Genomic DNA, 15,651 nt, shown 5'->3' on the forward strand with positions numbered 1-15,651 from the left:
GAGCTTGCAGTGAGCCGAGATCGCACCACTGCACTCCAGCCTGGGCGGCAGAGCAAGACTTCATCTCAAAAAAAAGGAAGAGAGAGAGAAAACGACTGCAAAATTATGTCTAGAGTTCTATGATATGGGGCACCCAGGCCTCTAAAATACCCTTGCTGTCCCCCATGACCTTGAGGACCAAATGCCTGCCATGCCTTGGGTCTCTGACTCCCGGCTACACAGCACACCCAGCACTGCACTCCGGTGCGGTGACTGGTTTTCCAGAGGTCCCAGAGGAGGCTGGGTGCACAGAGTCCAACTGAGGAGCCTCAGAAGGAGTGGAAGATAGATGGGTTAATTTCCATCGTAATTACAGCAAGTCGTTGGGCAAAACTCCGCCAGAGAGGTCTGTTGGGGAGAGAGTGGCATGACGCACTGACAGGTCCCTGGGTCCAGTAAAGGCTGCCACCTGGCGTGGCCCCAGGACTGGGCAGATTTGGGCCTCGGTGCCTCCAAGGCACCGAGGGTGGGACTAGGCCAAGCCTGCACACCTGTGCAGGCCAAGGTGCAGGAGGCGGGAAATCCAGGCAGGCCTGGGTGTGAGGACAGGTTGTGGAGGCCTGCACTGCCAACCCCTTACCCATCCAAAGCATGGCTCTGAGTCAAGGCAACTACTTGGCGGGCAAGCTGGTGAGGTGTGCGAGGGGCACAGTGAGGCTCGAGGGAGGGAGTGAAGAGTGAGATTCAGAAGCAGAAGACTCAGGTGAGCAGCTGAAGACAGGGTGACTTGGATACCAGAGGGGCTCCCTGAGCTACCTGGACAACGATTAAGTATCCCCTCCAGCCCCAGGGTCCACAGGACAGCCCAGCTCCTGGAAGCCCAATTCCCCTTCAGTGACAATCCAATTTCTCTTGTTGTCTAGGCTGGGGTACAGTGGTGTGATCCGGGCTCACTGCAACCTCCTTCTCTCAGGTTCAAGTGCTTCTCTTGCCTCAGCCTTTTGAGTAGCTGGGATTACAGATGCCCGCCACCACGCCCAGCTAATTTTTGTTTGTTTTTTGAGATGGAGTCTCACTCTGTCACCCAGGCTGGAGTGCAATGGCAGGACCTCAGCTCACTGCAACCTCCGGCTCCTGGGTTCAAGCGATTCTCCTTCCTTCAGCCTCCTGAATAGCTGGGATTACAGACACCCCTCACCACGCCCAGCTAATTTTTGTATTTTTAGTAGACATGGGGTTTCATCATGTTGGTCAGTCTGGTCTCAAACTCCTGACCTCAGGTCATCTGCCTGCCTCGGCATCCCAAAATGCTGGGATTATAGGCGTGACCCACCGTGCCTGGCCTATTTTTATTATTTTTGTAAATGTCTCACTCCGGGCAAATTGAAGGATGTGGTGCTCACCAGGGGGTGGGGGTGAGACAAGGGAGGGAGAAACGTGGGGCCTGGGTTAGGCTATGCCGCCCCACTTCTGCGGAGTCTGGACCCCCACGCCCCCATCCTCCGAGATGACAAAGGAGCAGGTCGGGATGCCAAGATGTCTCAGGGTGTTGAACACAAGCTGTGTGTGCGGCGGCCCCGTCACATGTGGCCCACATTGACAATGCCACGGGAAGCCTGTGTGCCAGTGCCCGGTGGCTGAGGACACACTGTGGTCCTCCCAGGTGCTTGACTCCCCCAGGTCGTAAGTTTCAGCTGCTGCACGTCATGGTCACGGGGCAGATGCCCTGCTGAGGACACTGGGCCGCGTTTGCAGACTTGAGGCACCCACATCTTGAAGGGCCTTGTGTGGACACTGCCCTTACCCTCAGGCCGGCCCCTCCTGTCCTGAACTCCCACAGGACTGGTTGCCTGAGAACTGTGCATGTGGGGCTGCAGGACCTCAACAGCCCCAGGTCTCCTTTCTCCATGTGGCCCCCCAACCTGCAGAGATGTGCTGCCTCCAGGCCCCTGGCATCCCAGCCCAGCTGAACCCATGAAGAACAAGCCTCCCACCTTCCCCACCCCAGAGACATGCCGGGGCCTGTCCCTCCATTGAGTCAGTCTCTCACACACGCACCCAAACAGGTGACAGGGCAAGCCTGCCCCACCCATGCCCCCCACACCATCACCTTGGACCCAGAAACACTGCCCAAGAGGGTGTCGGGCTTCCAAAGACACGGAGATGCGGAGCCACAGCCCATCCCTCTGTGCCTGTGGGTGGAGCATGGCGGAGGGCAGCCCCAAATTGCAGCCCTGGGGGTGCCCGAGTTCACCCTGGTGGTGCCCGAGTCAGAGGCAGCTGCTCCCAAGGATGTGCTGGGGGCTGGGTGGGGTCTGTCTTTGTGGACAGCAGAAAACCAACCATGGGGCCTTCCCATGCCCTTGGTGGCCAGGCCACATCAGCTTTGTGGGATATAAGGCTCCGGCAGCGAGGCACTCCCAGCAGGCCACACGCCCTGGCCTGGGAGTAGAAACCCACAGGACTCTCAGAAAAAGCCCAGAAGCTTGCAGCCTGTGAGGGGCAGTGCGGCAGCCCAGGAGGGAAGAGCTGACTGGGAGGGTCATGCTGGGCTGTGCCATGGTCAGCCGCCCGGATGATGGCACTTGCATTCTGCCCCCCAGCTCCTTCTCTCCATTTCTCAGCCCTCGACCCGTGAGGAGGAAAGCACAGGACAATGCGGGCCAGGCCCCAGCAGCCAGGTGGGGCGGGTGGGGCTGCTGTGAGGCATGTGAATGCACCTGACTGGAGCAGAGGAAACCAGTTCTTTGGTACTGAAGCAACAAAAAGCTGTCAGGGAAGAGCCACATCTCCTAAGCAAAGGTCGGGGAAGCAAGCTGTACCCTTCCCAGTAGCGCTGAGAGTCCCAGGGGAAGAAAAGACCGGGGCTCACTCCTCCAGGCAGGGTTCCTTCCCACCCTGTTAAGCTAGCCCTGCTCAGCCACCACAGGGCATACCAGGCGGCAGCCAGGGTGAGGATGGGAAGGGCCCACCTCCCTCAAGGTGAGAAGCTGGGCTGTCCAACCTCTAACCTCTGACCTCTGAAGCAAGCCTGAATGCAGGGCCAGCAGCAGGACCCCGAGAGCAGCATGGGGGACACCCCTCAGACTCTCACCCAGCCAGGCACCCAAGCACTAACCCAAGCTTTCCGCACAGCCTGGGGACGCTGGTCCCTCAAGGCTGAATCTACAGTAAATAGACTCTTTCTCACTAAAATTGTGTAACTTATCAAAGAGCCTGCAAGGAGTTTAATCTTTTTCCTGGGAAGAGACAATTTCACCCTGCTTTCCGAAAATGTCTGCTGAGCCCTGTGGCTGAGTCCTGTCTCCCTGGGAGTGGCCAGTTGGCCAGGGCAGCCCCGACCCTACCTGGATCTCCCTGCCCAAGCCTCAGTCTCAAGACCCCATGACAGAGTGTAGGGGGAGGCAGTGTCTCTGAGTCTTCCTCGGGGGACGTGTGCGGGCACAGAGATGGGGACGGGGCAGGCTCTGACCCCCAGGCCAAACCAAAGCTCCCACGCTGTCCATTCACAGCCATGCCTTCCCCTCGAACAAAACAGAAAGTACGAAACAAGGCTGCCTTTTAATTGCTATCAGATATTCGGATATCCCGTCTGACGTCAGCAAGGCCCCCGCGCCCGGCCGGAACCCGCAGGGATGGAGCAGCACTGCCGCCTGACTGCACCGAAGGGCTGGGGCAGGGTCGCTGTGCCTCTCGGCCTCCTTGCTGCCACCGTCTCTGAGCCTCGGGGTGCCTGGTGCACCATCTCCTCTTCGGGTCAGCCCAGCCTCTGGCGGCCCTCGGAAGGAGGGGAGGCAGGGGTTGGGGGGTGAGCCGGAGGCGGGGGTCCTGTCACGCACACATGCAGACTTGCCCTGTGTTGGCTTCGTTTGTTCTCCTCCTTTGCTAAAATGATCAGATAGTCCCGTGAAGCAGCTGCCAGCCAGGTGGACAGGGCAGCGGTGCTGGGATGCTGCCCGTCAGCTCCTTGGGCGTCCTGAGGCCCTGCCCTACTTCTGTATCTGGAACAGGAAGAGCCGCAGGTTGATGTTCTTGGCGGCCAGCAGCTTGTTGCACTCCACGGAGTCAATGATGGGCAGTGGCACGTAGTCCGTCTCGTTGCTCTCGTTGGTGAAGACGAAGTGGTAGATGACAGGGCTGATCCTCACGTCATCGTAGGGGCCCTTGAGCAGCAGGAAGGAGCACTCCAGTGGTGCTGTGACCTTGCTCTTGAGGAGGAGCTGAAAGGAGAGCGTACGCTTGCACGACAGGTTGGGGTTGCGCTCCGAGTCATTGACGCGAGCCTTCAGGACCCACGTCTGGTTCAGCACTGTGAACCTGGGTGTCTCGTAGTACAGGCGCGTGATGAAGTCATCTGTGCGGTACGGCCGGAACTGGACCTCTGTGGAGACAGACAGGGCCGGAAAGAGCCGGCTGTTAGTGTGGGCAGGGCTGGGCAGCAACGCCTTCCCTGACCAGGCCGAGGGCAGGCTCAGCCGGGGAGGAAGGCAACTTACCCGGGCACCGAGCTCTGCTTGTCACAAGCAAGCCAAACGCACCTATGGCAAATGGAGGCGCACACAAGCTTTGAGGGGAACAACTACAAACAGAATCAACATGGATTAGCTCGAGAGAGTCCAGAGGCTGCACGTGTCAGGCCACACCCCAGGCGTGCCCGACCCACGCTGGCCTCCCTCATCGCCCCGAGTCCCGGGTGTCCCCCAGGGTGGGGTAAGCAGACACACAGACAGGATGCGGTTCCGAGAACAAGTGCACTTTATTGGTTCTGATACAGAGGAGCTGCCAGAAAAGCCAGCAGGCGGCTGCGGCACCCAGCCCTGCCCGAGGGGAGCACCAGGTCCAAGGGCGCCAGGCCTGATCCGGAGCTGCCAGTCAGCAGGCAGCCCTGCCTGCATAGTCCTCTTGGGCAGCCCACAGCCTGTGGCCGGCAAGTCCCTCCGCGGAGGCGTGGGTTCCCAGGTGGCCAGTCTTTCCTGCATGAATGGGGCTTCCCACCTGGCCATGGCCGCAGCCACAGTGCCCCAGCCTGCCTAGACTCCATGAGGCCCTGGTATCTCCAGGACAGCTAAGGCTGCTACTCACCACAGGCTGTGGCTGCCGCAGAGACCCCAGGCCCTCAGCCTCTCTGGCCTGCTTGGGCCCACATCCCGCTGGGCACAGTCCAGGCAGCAGGGCGAGACTGGCTGCCCATGACCGCCCTGCTTGCGCCACGCCTGGTGCTCTGAGCTGGCCGCCTGGTGTGGGCTGAGAGTAGAGGGACGGAGCTTCGTCCAGTGGCCCCAGTATCAACAGGTGCTTCTTGCTGTCCTCTGGGCCAGACTCTGGCCTGGCTCCTGCTCCCCGACATGTTCAAAGGCGGTGGCAGTGGCCCAGAGATCCAGTGTGCCTGCGCACGCATCCAGCCTGTGCGTCTGTGGGTGTCCACTCCTGGTTCTACAGTTTGAGTCGGGCACCCTCAGCTTGTTCTGGAGCCCTGTCCCTGCACGGCTTCGTGCCAGCCTTGAGAGGCCCACGGCCGGGGCAGTGACTGCCTGTAGGCAGGACCTCACTCGGCAGGGTGCTCTTCTCGCTCCAGGGTCCGAGGGGCAGGCCCCTAGCTCCCAGGCCCCCTGAGACCTGCTCGCTTTCTGGTTAGACCCTGACTGTCTTGAGGCTCTGGAGCCCCACAGTGAGATGCCACCTTGCAGGGGTGGTGAAGCCAGGGTGGGGAGGACAGGTGGGCGGGGCTGCCGTGAGAGCCACACAGGTGTGCACCTGGGGTCTGCCTCGGCCTCTCCTTCTGCTCAGTCTCCGGCCTCTCTTCTTGCCCGAGGTGTCCTCCTGTCCACCGGGAGCTTGTCCAGAGCCCAGCCGTCTGGTGCCGTCAGTGCCCAGTGCCCAGAGCCTGCTGCCCCCAGGCTCCTGGCTGCCAGCCCCCCACGCCCACACCTGTGTGGCATGCAGCAGGCGGCGGGGCGCCTCACCTGTGTAGCCGATCTTCTCGAAGCTGAGCAGGCTGAAGATGCTGTTGTACAGCTGCATCTCCTTGCGGTGGCTCTGGTCCATCCCATCTAGGATCTCCATCAGCTCGCTGCCTGTCTTGGTCGGGTGGGCACATGCAGCTTCGTGCACTGTCAGCTCATGGAAGGGGCCGTGCCATGGGCAGCCGATGCGTTTGTACTTGCACTGGGTTACCCTGGGGGAGGCAGGCACATCACTCACAGCCTGAGCCCCCAACAGGCGGCTGCAACAAGCTGTCCTCCCACATGGCTTCCATCCAGCTAAGAACCCCTTCCTGCAGGACACACATAACTGTGAGCCCAGCCCCCAGGATGAAGTCAGAGTGGCAGTGTGTGGAGAGGAAGGAGACAGGCAATAACAGGGAGAGAGAGGGGAAGGAACAGTGCAAGCTTGAGCCCGCATGCCCCGCACCACGGCGTGGTTATCTCCTCTGCTTGGCAGCGGTGGTCTTGCACAGCCTCACTGCAGGAGACTTGGTGGCTGCCTCCACTGGATGGGTAGCCATGGGCAGTGTAGCCTCACACCAAGCTCCCTGAGGTCCTGTGTTGGACACGCTGTCCTGGGCCCTTCAAGAGGCTCCCTCACAGCCACAAAGAGCGCTGGAAGGCTAGGCTCATGTCTGGATAACAACTGGACGCAGAACCTGCCTGTCCTCATCCTGTGCAGGCACCCTCCCCCAGGGCCGTCGCTGGGCTACACAGGTGGCCTCCGAGGCCCAGGCAGCAGGGACGGCCAGACCCCCCTGCACAGGGCCCTGCTGCACCAGGGTGGGCTTCCAGCAGTCCTCAGCCCTGGCTGTGAGGCTGAGCCCCTGACCCTCAGTTACCTGTCCTGGCATTCCTCTTTCTGGTGCCTCTCCAGGAGGGAGCGGGGAAACTGGCGCAGGCAGAAGCCACACTCTGAAGGCAGCTCGCTCACGGCTTTCTCCACGGCCAGGTTCCGGCAGCAGAGGCTCTTACTGATCTCACAACGACAATTGGGGCACGTGGCCTGCTCCTCCTTCAGCCGGGCATCTGCTAGTAGGTGGATAAAACAGCCAGCGCACATCAAGTGACCATTAGTACACTGCGAAGAAGGAAAGGGAGACGAAGCTCACAGACCTGCGGGCTTATGCTCGCACACACCCGCCCATGCCCGTCAGCTCTGGCCACGTGTCCTGAGGGACTCCAGCTAGTGCAGAGGGGCGCACGTGCCTGTCCCGAGTCGTGCTGGAGTGTGGTGAACACCGAGAGCTGCTCAGGAGAGACAAGCAGAGCCAGCTTGGGTTCTTGCAGAGATTAGAGGTCCTAAGGGAAAGGCCTCATCAGCTCACAGAGGCAACAGCTCGCCCTGGCAGTGATGGGTGCAGCCACCTGAGGCTTAGAGCCAGGCTTTTCCCTTAGGGACCAGTGACTGCCCCGACTCCCCTACAGGTCCAGAGTTTGGGAGCCCTCCAGAAACGCTGGGCTCTTGGCCAACACTGTCAGGTGGGGAGCGGACACGGCTCCCACACTGGGGCAGGCATGTTCTCTAGGTCTTCAGAAAGGCCATTCATCCTGGGTTGAGAGGATCTGGTTCAGAGAGGTCCTGAGAGGACCAGCCTAGCCTGGTCCTTCTATTCCAGCCCTCCCCAGGGAGCCCAGGTGAGAGGAGGCAGCTGTCCCCCCATCCAGGGAGGTCGGCTACCTGCAGAGGCCTCCTCAGAGCTGGAAGGCAGGAGCCAAGCTGGCCCAGGACAAGGGCAGGTGAGCACATGGGGAGTGCCTGGGGAGTGCGAGTGGGAGTGGGGGCTCTGAGTGGGTGCCCAGCCTGCTGGGGCAACCAGGGCTGGCAGGAGCAGGGCACCTCCCGCTGGGCTCCCTGCCTGTGTGGGCTCCCAGCACGGCCAGTGGCCCATCCTGGCTCTCACTCCCTCAACATAAGCCTCGAGCGTCCACTTGGTGCCACTGAGAGACACTCAGCAAGCTGCGGTCCCAGCCCATAGGGGCTCCCAGCATGGGAGGCGGGAAGCCCAAACCAGAACCAAGAGGTCCAAGAGCAAACAAAGCCTTTTGTACCTGAGCAGACACAGCTCCCACAGCCCTGGCTGGAGTGGGGTGTGCAGGCTGAGGCATTCCAGGGCCAGACAGGAGTGACGGGGATGTGATGTGCCTCCCACCTAAAGACTCACAGCTCACTGAGGGGAGCAGTCAGCAGAGTTGCTCCTGTCCTGATGCCTCTCCAGCAGCTGGCCCAGGCTTGCCAGCCATGCAAACCTCCAGAAAGCCACTGGGCCACCGGCTTCCTTTGGGACCTGGGACCCTCTTGAGAATGGGATGTGGTGCAGCAGAGGGGCCTGCCCAGCCCCAGCCTCTCTACAAGGTGTGTGTCAGGGAGGGGACACTCACAGGGCCCTGCCTGGTGGTGCTGGGAGGCCACCCCTGCACATGTGGGGCCCTGGTAAGCCTGAGCTGCCATCCTATTGCTTCAGCGGCCTGTGCACCCCAAGCTAAGGAGCGGCCAGATGCTGGGGCTGTTTGCTCAGCACCTGTGAACCAGGCCTAAGGTCTGCTGAGTCAAAGGACCTACACGTGGAGAACCGACAGTGGGGACAAAGCCCTTTTTCATGGAATCCACCTCCACATGACCACCACCCATTACCTGCATTCAATTCTCAAGTTCTCAGTTTGGTTAAAAATTAAAATGACAGGCAGTGGCTCATACCTGTAACCCCAGCTCTTTGGAAGGCCGAGGCAGGCAGGTCACCTGAGGTCAGGAGTTACAAGACCAGCCTGGCCAACATGGTGAAACCCCGTCTCTACTAAAAATACAAAAATTAACCTGGCGTGGTGGTACATGCCTATAATCTCAGCTTCTCGGGAGGCTGAGGCAAGAGAATGGCGTGAACCCGGGAGGCGGAGGTTGCAGTGAGCCGAGATGGCGCCACTGCACTGCAGCCGGGGAGACAGAGTGAGACTCTGTCTCATAAATAAATAAATAAATAATTAAAACATACACAGCTGCCTGAGTCTGGCTCTGATTGGGTGGGGACAAGCTGAGGCCTGCCCCAGGAGAAGGTGTGAAAATCCACCAGCTAAGTCCAGGGGTCAGCGGTGGGTGGACTCTGGGCAGGAGTGGGCACAGACGCTGTTGAAGCAGCTGTCCCACGGGAGGCACAGACCAAGGGCCCACACCACTGCCTTCTCAGAGCCCCCCACCCTGGAGGCGTACCACTCCATGTGGCCAGCTCTAGACACCTGATGAGACTGCCCGCGTCCCCTGGACGAGGTTCTGGGCCCAGCTCTGCACGTGCAGTGTGTCCTGAGCACAGGCACAACGGTACTCTTCTTGGCTGTGGCCCAGCCCCCAAGGGAGTTCCGGGCAGGGCTGGAGCACCTGATCCCACCCACTAAGGCCATCTGGCCTCTCTTCCTGGCTCTGGATAGCCCAGGAAGATTCGAGGTGGAGTCCTGGACCCTCCCAAGGGAGCACTGAAGCTACTGAGCACATCACCACTTACCTCCCAGCACTGCCAGCCTCTCCCCCGAAAGCTACCCCAGCTCCTGGGCCAGTCCCTGGCCATAGGCCTCATTCCTTTGGGGCCTCTAGACCCCAGCATGGGCTCAGTCAATTCCATACCATGGGGAGGCAGCAGTGGCCCTGCCGTCCTCTGGCTCCCTCTGGGCCTCTGAGAGGAACTGCAAGCTCTGAGGAGACACAGGGCCACTGCCCCTTCAGCCGCAATGGTGCCTGCCACTCAAGTCAGAACACAGGGAGTCCCTAAGGTGCCCTGGACCACACTGGCCCAGCAGCCAAGGGACACAGCCACACCTACCCCCAGACCCTCCTCACTGGTCAAGGGACACCCTCCAGGTGCACGGCCCAGGCCCGACCAACACTCAGCCCAGGAGGTCTGTCCACAGCAGGACGGTCACCCGTCACAAGCTCCAGAGCCTTCCCCACCATCTGGGTCCCCTCAGCCCCTGAGCAAGACTCTGGCTCCACACCAAGGCCAGGCCACAGGCAGCTGCATCCTTGGCCCTGGCAGCATCTGGTCAGATGCACCTGATTCTGACTTGTGCCCACCACCCGACAGAAGCTGGGCCCTGGAGGGCTCCACACGGTCCAGGGGTTGGCATGGGGCAAGGCCCACAAGAGCCCAGGCACCTTCAAGAGCAGCTGCTGCAGCACCCAGGCCAGGCCACCTCTCACTACCAGCCAAGAAGACTCCACGTGAGGCGAGAGGAGGGAATCTCACACTCCCCCACAACCAAGGATGACATCATGGGGATGACATCACTGGGGTGACGTCACATGGGAATAATATCACGGGGTGACATCATGGGAGATTGACATCATGGCGGGACTGACATCACAGAAACATGACATCACAGGGGAATGGCATTATGGGGGTGACATCACAGAATGATATCACATAGATGACATCAAAGGGGGATGACATCGTGGCAGGCTGACATCACACTGACATCACGGGGTTGACATCAGAGGGAGTATTGGCATCAGAGGGGATGATATTGTGGGGAACTGACATCATGGGGGGACTGACATGGGGGATGACATCATAGGGGTGATATCACAGGGGACGGCAACATGTGGTGACATCACGGGAATGTCACATGGGGGAATGATGTCACGGGGTGACACTGCAGGTAATGCTACCACGAGGGAATGACATCACAGTGGACTGTCATCACAGGGTAATAACATCACAGGGCCTCCTGGCCCCTCCTAGGGCAGATGTGGGCTTGAAGCCACAGTGCTGGGCTCAGACCCCAGCCCACAGGTCACCAGTAGTATGACCCTGGGCTCTCCTCTTGGGGCCTCAGTTTCCTCACGTGCACAGGTGATGAGTATAGGACCAGCTTCATTCTGTGCTGATGAGGTGGGATGGGACAGGGTGGCACTGCCCCACACCCAGCAGGCACAGAGGAAGTATCACCACCTTGGGCAGCCATGGCGGAGCTGCTGGGGCTGCCAACCCCAGGAGCCAGACCCCAGGCCCCTCTGCAGATGCTGATACACACAGGTGGCCCAGAAATGGCCATTTGCACCTGCATCCTCAGGACAGCACCCAGCCCTCCCCCCTGCCAGCTACAGGCAGCTCATGCAGACACAGGATCTCCACTTGAGCTACTTCTTCCCTGGGGTTAAAGGGGAGCTGGATGGGCTAAACAGGCTCAAGAAGGAGCCCTGACCCTGTCCCCCAGCTGAGGGCCCCGACTTTCTGGTGGTCCCAAGGTCCTATGGTCAGCTGGCCTCGTAGGAACCTTTTCGAGCCTGGACTGCATGGGTCTCTCAGACCCTGGGGACCTCCTGTTTCCCACTGGAGGATGGCATAGTGCCCAGGCCCATGGGAGCAGTGCCCTCACTCACCTAGGGCTCAGGGACCCACCGGCCCTTGACAGAGGTCGTCAGAGCCAAAATGCAGCTAAAGGGCTTCCCTGTGGCACAAACCACAAAAGCGCTGCTCAGCCAGTTGGAGGTCCCCCTTCCTCTGCCATCTGCATGCAGGCCCCACCAGGGCCAGTGGTGCTTCAGGACACACCCCACATGCTCGGCCCCTGACCTCCTGGATCAAACATGGGTCTGAGAGGGACCGGCACATTGTCCAAGGCCACACAGCTGGTTAAGTGTGAAGCCAGGACTCAAACCCTCTGCCCAGGCTGGATTTGAAATCCCTCAACTGCTACTGCTGTCAGACCTCAAACGGGGGCCAGTCAATACCCAGAGTCAGGCTCACATTCAGAACAAGGCTGCTTAGATCTGAAAGTAACTCAAATGATAACCACCACAGAAAATAAAAATTCTCAATTAGCCAGATTCCAGAACCTCTTCCTTGCTCCTGTGAGTTTTAAATACCTAAGCAGACATAGTTACAAAGATCTTTCTTTTCTGCCACTTTCCTCACCGCAAAGAGCAAGTCAGCTGCAGTCCTGTACTGCTGCCCAGGAGACTGGGGAACAGGGGCCCGAAGCTCCTTGGACATGTGGATGGTGACTCCATCCCCACAGGACTGTGCACTGTTGGACTGGCTGGGGGCGTGGGGCTCAGGCAGAGAGGAGTCATCTCTGCTTCCTGGGCTGTTATCAATGGGACCGTCAAGATGTGGCAGAGACATGGGCGCTACAGGCAGGAGGGCAGGTGCATACACCAACCCACCCACAGGACAGAGTGGACACACCCTGGTCAGATGGGGCAGGAGAGGATCCTTGTAGCAAGGAGAGAACAAAATCTCAAAGTGGGAGCGCTGCCTCTGTCGGGCCCAAGAGGTGGGCAGGGGCAGGGAGAGGACACCTCAGGCAGGAGGGCACGGGAGTGGCGGGGCACTGTGCAGGGCTGAGTTAGAGGGAGCGGCTGGAACACATCTGAGAGGCCTCAGCCCGGTCCTTACACGAGAGTGAGCTTGTTTTCGCCTTAAGAATGCCCCATGAGGGGTGGGAACAATGTGCAGTCCCTTCCTCCAGGTGCCAGCACCAAGGCCCAGGGTCTCAGCTGACATCAGCAGGAAGGGTCAGGGCCAGGTCTGTCTTATGCAGGACCACACTGGGCCTCATCTGAAGGGCCAAATCAGAGGGAGAGAAGTCAGGGATGAGGTTGCGGCTGCAACGTCCCGGGCACTAGTGAGGCTGTGTCTTCCCAGAGGAGGTGCCCCATGGGCAGAGGTGCCAACAGGCCACACTGCCCTCAGGCCACAGAGCAGGGAGCCAGCAGGAGCAACCCGACCACCTGCTCGGCCTGAATAGTCCAGAAACTCCTGCACGGGTGTCCCTGCTGGCCCTGCTAGCCCTCTTGCCACCCACCTGAGACTCCAGAAGGTGGCTGTACACCTTGTCAGGCCAGTCACCCAGGACACATCCAACACCCACACAGAGAACATCAAAGCTGGGTCTTGCTGTACCGGCTACAGCCCCAACCTGACGTGACGCAGGACTCGGCGGTGGCTGAAACCGTTTGCACGAGGGCCTCAATCTGATACCCAAGCAGGTTTCGCAGCCTGCGAGGCATCATCGTGCAGGCACAGGCCTGTGGGTCAGCCGGCCCTGCAGGCCCAAGGGCTCAGACCTGGGGCACCACCCGAGGCTTCCCTGCCAGCACTGGTGGCATCTGGTATCTGGATGACAAGCTCTCGAGTTACTGAGGACCCAGCCAACTCCAGAGGCCCATGGGATTGTCCCCCACAGCCCCAGTGCCAGGCACAACACACAAGGTTCAGCATGAATACTCCCATCTGCATCTCACCAGAGTTGGGGACTGTCTGAGTCAGCCCCCAGCTTGGCTGGTGCCCACCCTGAGCCATGTGTTCTGCTGGGGTCAGGAAAAGCGTTCTAGCAGGAACAGAGAGTAGAACCTGCTGCATTCCTGACACTGGCTGGCTCGAGACAGCCAATCAACACGGTCACTAAGAAAGGCTAGTAGAATATGGCAGACTGAGCCCAAGCTGGGGTGATGGCCAGCATGGGCCCAACCAGGGACACACAGAAGGCAGCATGTAGAGACCCACACCATCTGTGCCCAGATTCTCCAGGGAGCAGAGCAGGCAGGAGTCCAGGTCTCCAGGTCTGTGTTGACCTTCCGGGGGCGCCACTCACAGCAGAGGGCCACCCCTTGGAGGTGTTCTCAGCAGCATTCGGGGAGGCCAGTGCCCACAGCACTCCTCGCTCAGCTGCTCTGTTCCCAGGGAAGTCACTGAGCAGAGCCCTCAGGCCAGGGAGGGCCACCAGCCAGGGCAGCCCCAGTGCCTTTGGTCTCCATTACACCTGCTCAGCTCCCTGCCTCTGGCCGCCCAGGGCAGAACTCTGCTCTGCACAGTGCAGGCCGGTTTGAACCAGCCAGGCTAAGGCCTGGTCACCAGGAGCTCCGGTCAGAAGCAGAGCCATCACTCTGTGTTGGGCCAGCCTAGCTGGGAGACAGAGTACACCAGGGACCAGTATCATGTGGCCCATCATCACCAGGTCCAGCTGCAGCTCCAGCCCACCCACCAGTGGGGAGACAAGGAGAATTTTCTGTTCCCCTGTGACCTCACACCATTGGCTTGGCTTGTTGGAGTCTCCCTCGAGATTCAAGAAAAAAAGAGTTCTGGCCGCGTACAGTGGCCTGTAATCCCAGCACTTTGGGAGGCTGAGGCGGGCGGATCACCCAAGGTCAGGAGTTCGAGATCAGCCTGGCCAACATGGTGAAACCCTGTCTCTACTAAAAAATACAAAAATAGCCGGGCATGGTGGCAGGTGCCTGTGACCCCAGCTACTCGGGAGGCGGAGGTAGGGAGAACTGCTTTAACCTGGGAGACGGAGGTTACAGTGAGCCGAGACTGTGCCACTTCACTCCAGCCTGGGTGACAGAGAGAGACTCCGTCTCAAATAAAGAAGAGTTCTTCCACCTGGGAGGATCGAAGGTTGTAAGCCAGGAAAAGGGAGCTGGAGAGTGGGCACGTCTTGGAAGCCAAGGTACTGCCAAAGCCAAGAAGTAACTGCTAACTCGGAGCCAGTGGCTCTGAAAAGTGCTCCCCTAGCTGGTCCTGGTGCCTGACACCCAGGAAGGTGGGTGAGAGCCAGCGATCTCTCCCTACCCAGGCACACTGGGATCCTCCCAATAAGGTCATGCCAGAGCAAGGACTTGGAGATCCAGAGTTTGGGGAAATGGTAACCCAGACTAGCCCTACACCACCTGTTACAAAAGTAGCTCCTCATCCAGGCCCCTAGTTTAAACACAAGCAGGGAAACGAGGCCCCGTTAGCTACTTTACTTCCAGCTCCTGTAAGTGTAAAAAAAAGCTGACAGGGAACCTGCTTCATTTCTCACAAGGACTGGGGAGTTGAAAGGAGGGGAAGACACAGGGAAGGTGGGGACACTGTACTCTGCCTCTGCGTGTCAACCAGTTTGTCCCTGCTGCTACCTGGGAAGGGTCATGTCAAACCCACCTGGACCAGGTACCCTCTCTAACAGCCCTAGATTGCTTAAGGGCTGAGTCCAACTGCCATGTGGATGTGAAGATGGGGGAGGAGGGGTGGGCCGGCCTCCTGGAGCACTGGCTGCCTGGGAAGCCTGGCCTGGCCTGGGTGAGGTGGGCAGGAGCCTAGCGTGGGGCATGGCAGGTCCAGGTGGATGCGGGGTTTGCCTAGGCCTGGAAAAGGTACCCAGACTGTGGGGCTTGTTGCAAATGGTTCATCCCGACAAGCAGCAATCCCCTCTCCCTACTGTTCTTCAAGATGAAGTGGAAATGGACAAAGTGAAAGGATTTTTCCACCCAGGAAGGTAGAAAAGATGTCCATAGGATGTTCAGGAGTGGAGGGACAAGCTCGGGGGTGTGGCTGCCAGAAGAATGGGGAAGGAGCTCTGGAGCACAGGACTCTGAGCCCAGGAGCTTGGGACCGGGTGGGTTGGGGGGAGCAGTTGTGGGGTAAGGGTCAGTTTGAAGGTGTGGGTTGGAGGAGTGTTGAGGGGACAGTGGGGAAGTCTAGAAAAGAGAAGGGAGAAGTAATCGGAAGACAAGCGATTGAGATCGGGAATTAACGTGGATCAGAAAACAGAAAAGGGGGGTCCCGAGCTGAAAATAAAGCCCCGAGAGGAAGACAACGAGGAGCTTCAGAGCAGGCGCTGGAGCCCCGCTGGGCGAGGAAGTGGCTGTAAGGGCCGGAGAGAGTTCCTGGCCGCCGGGCCCCGCGGGCCTGGCCTCCAAGGAGACGCGGATCCTGGG

The 15,651-nt window shown here is 59.7% G+C and overlaps 1 protein-coding gene across 3 annotated transcripts in view; it reads right to left on the reverse strand.

The window, feature by feature from the left end:
* Window positions 1-3,179: 3,179 nt before the first annotated feature.
* Window positions 3,180-15,651, reverse strand: part of CYHR1 (cysteine/histidine-rich 1) — a 15,541-nt gene continuing 3,069 nt past the window's right edge. For all 3 annotated transcript variants that reach the window (XM_011975708.1, XM_011975709.1, XM_011975707.1), the window contains 3 exons: window positions 6,806-7,044; window positions 5,943-6,154; window positions 3,180-4,360 (listed from right to left, as the gene is read on the reverse strand). In XM_011975708.1, coding sequence (XP_011831098.1) covers window positions 3,969-4,360; window positions 5,943-6,154; window positions 6,806-7,044 — 843 coding nt within the window. In that variant the 3' untranslated portion in view covers window positions 3,180-3,968. The remainder of the gene's footprint in view (window positions 4,361-5,942; window positions 6,155-6,805; window positions 7,045-15,651) is intronic.

Source organism: Mandrillus leucophaeus, unplaced genomic scaffold, assembly GCF_000951045.1.
Source record: "Mandrillus leucophaeus isolate KB7577 unplaced genomic scaffold, Mleu.le_1.0 Scaffold158, whole genome shotgun sequence".
Taxonomy (NCBI): domain Eukaryota; kingdom Metazoa; phylum Chordata; class Mammalia; order Primates; family Cercopithecidae; genus Mandrillus; species Mandrillus leucophaeus.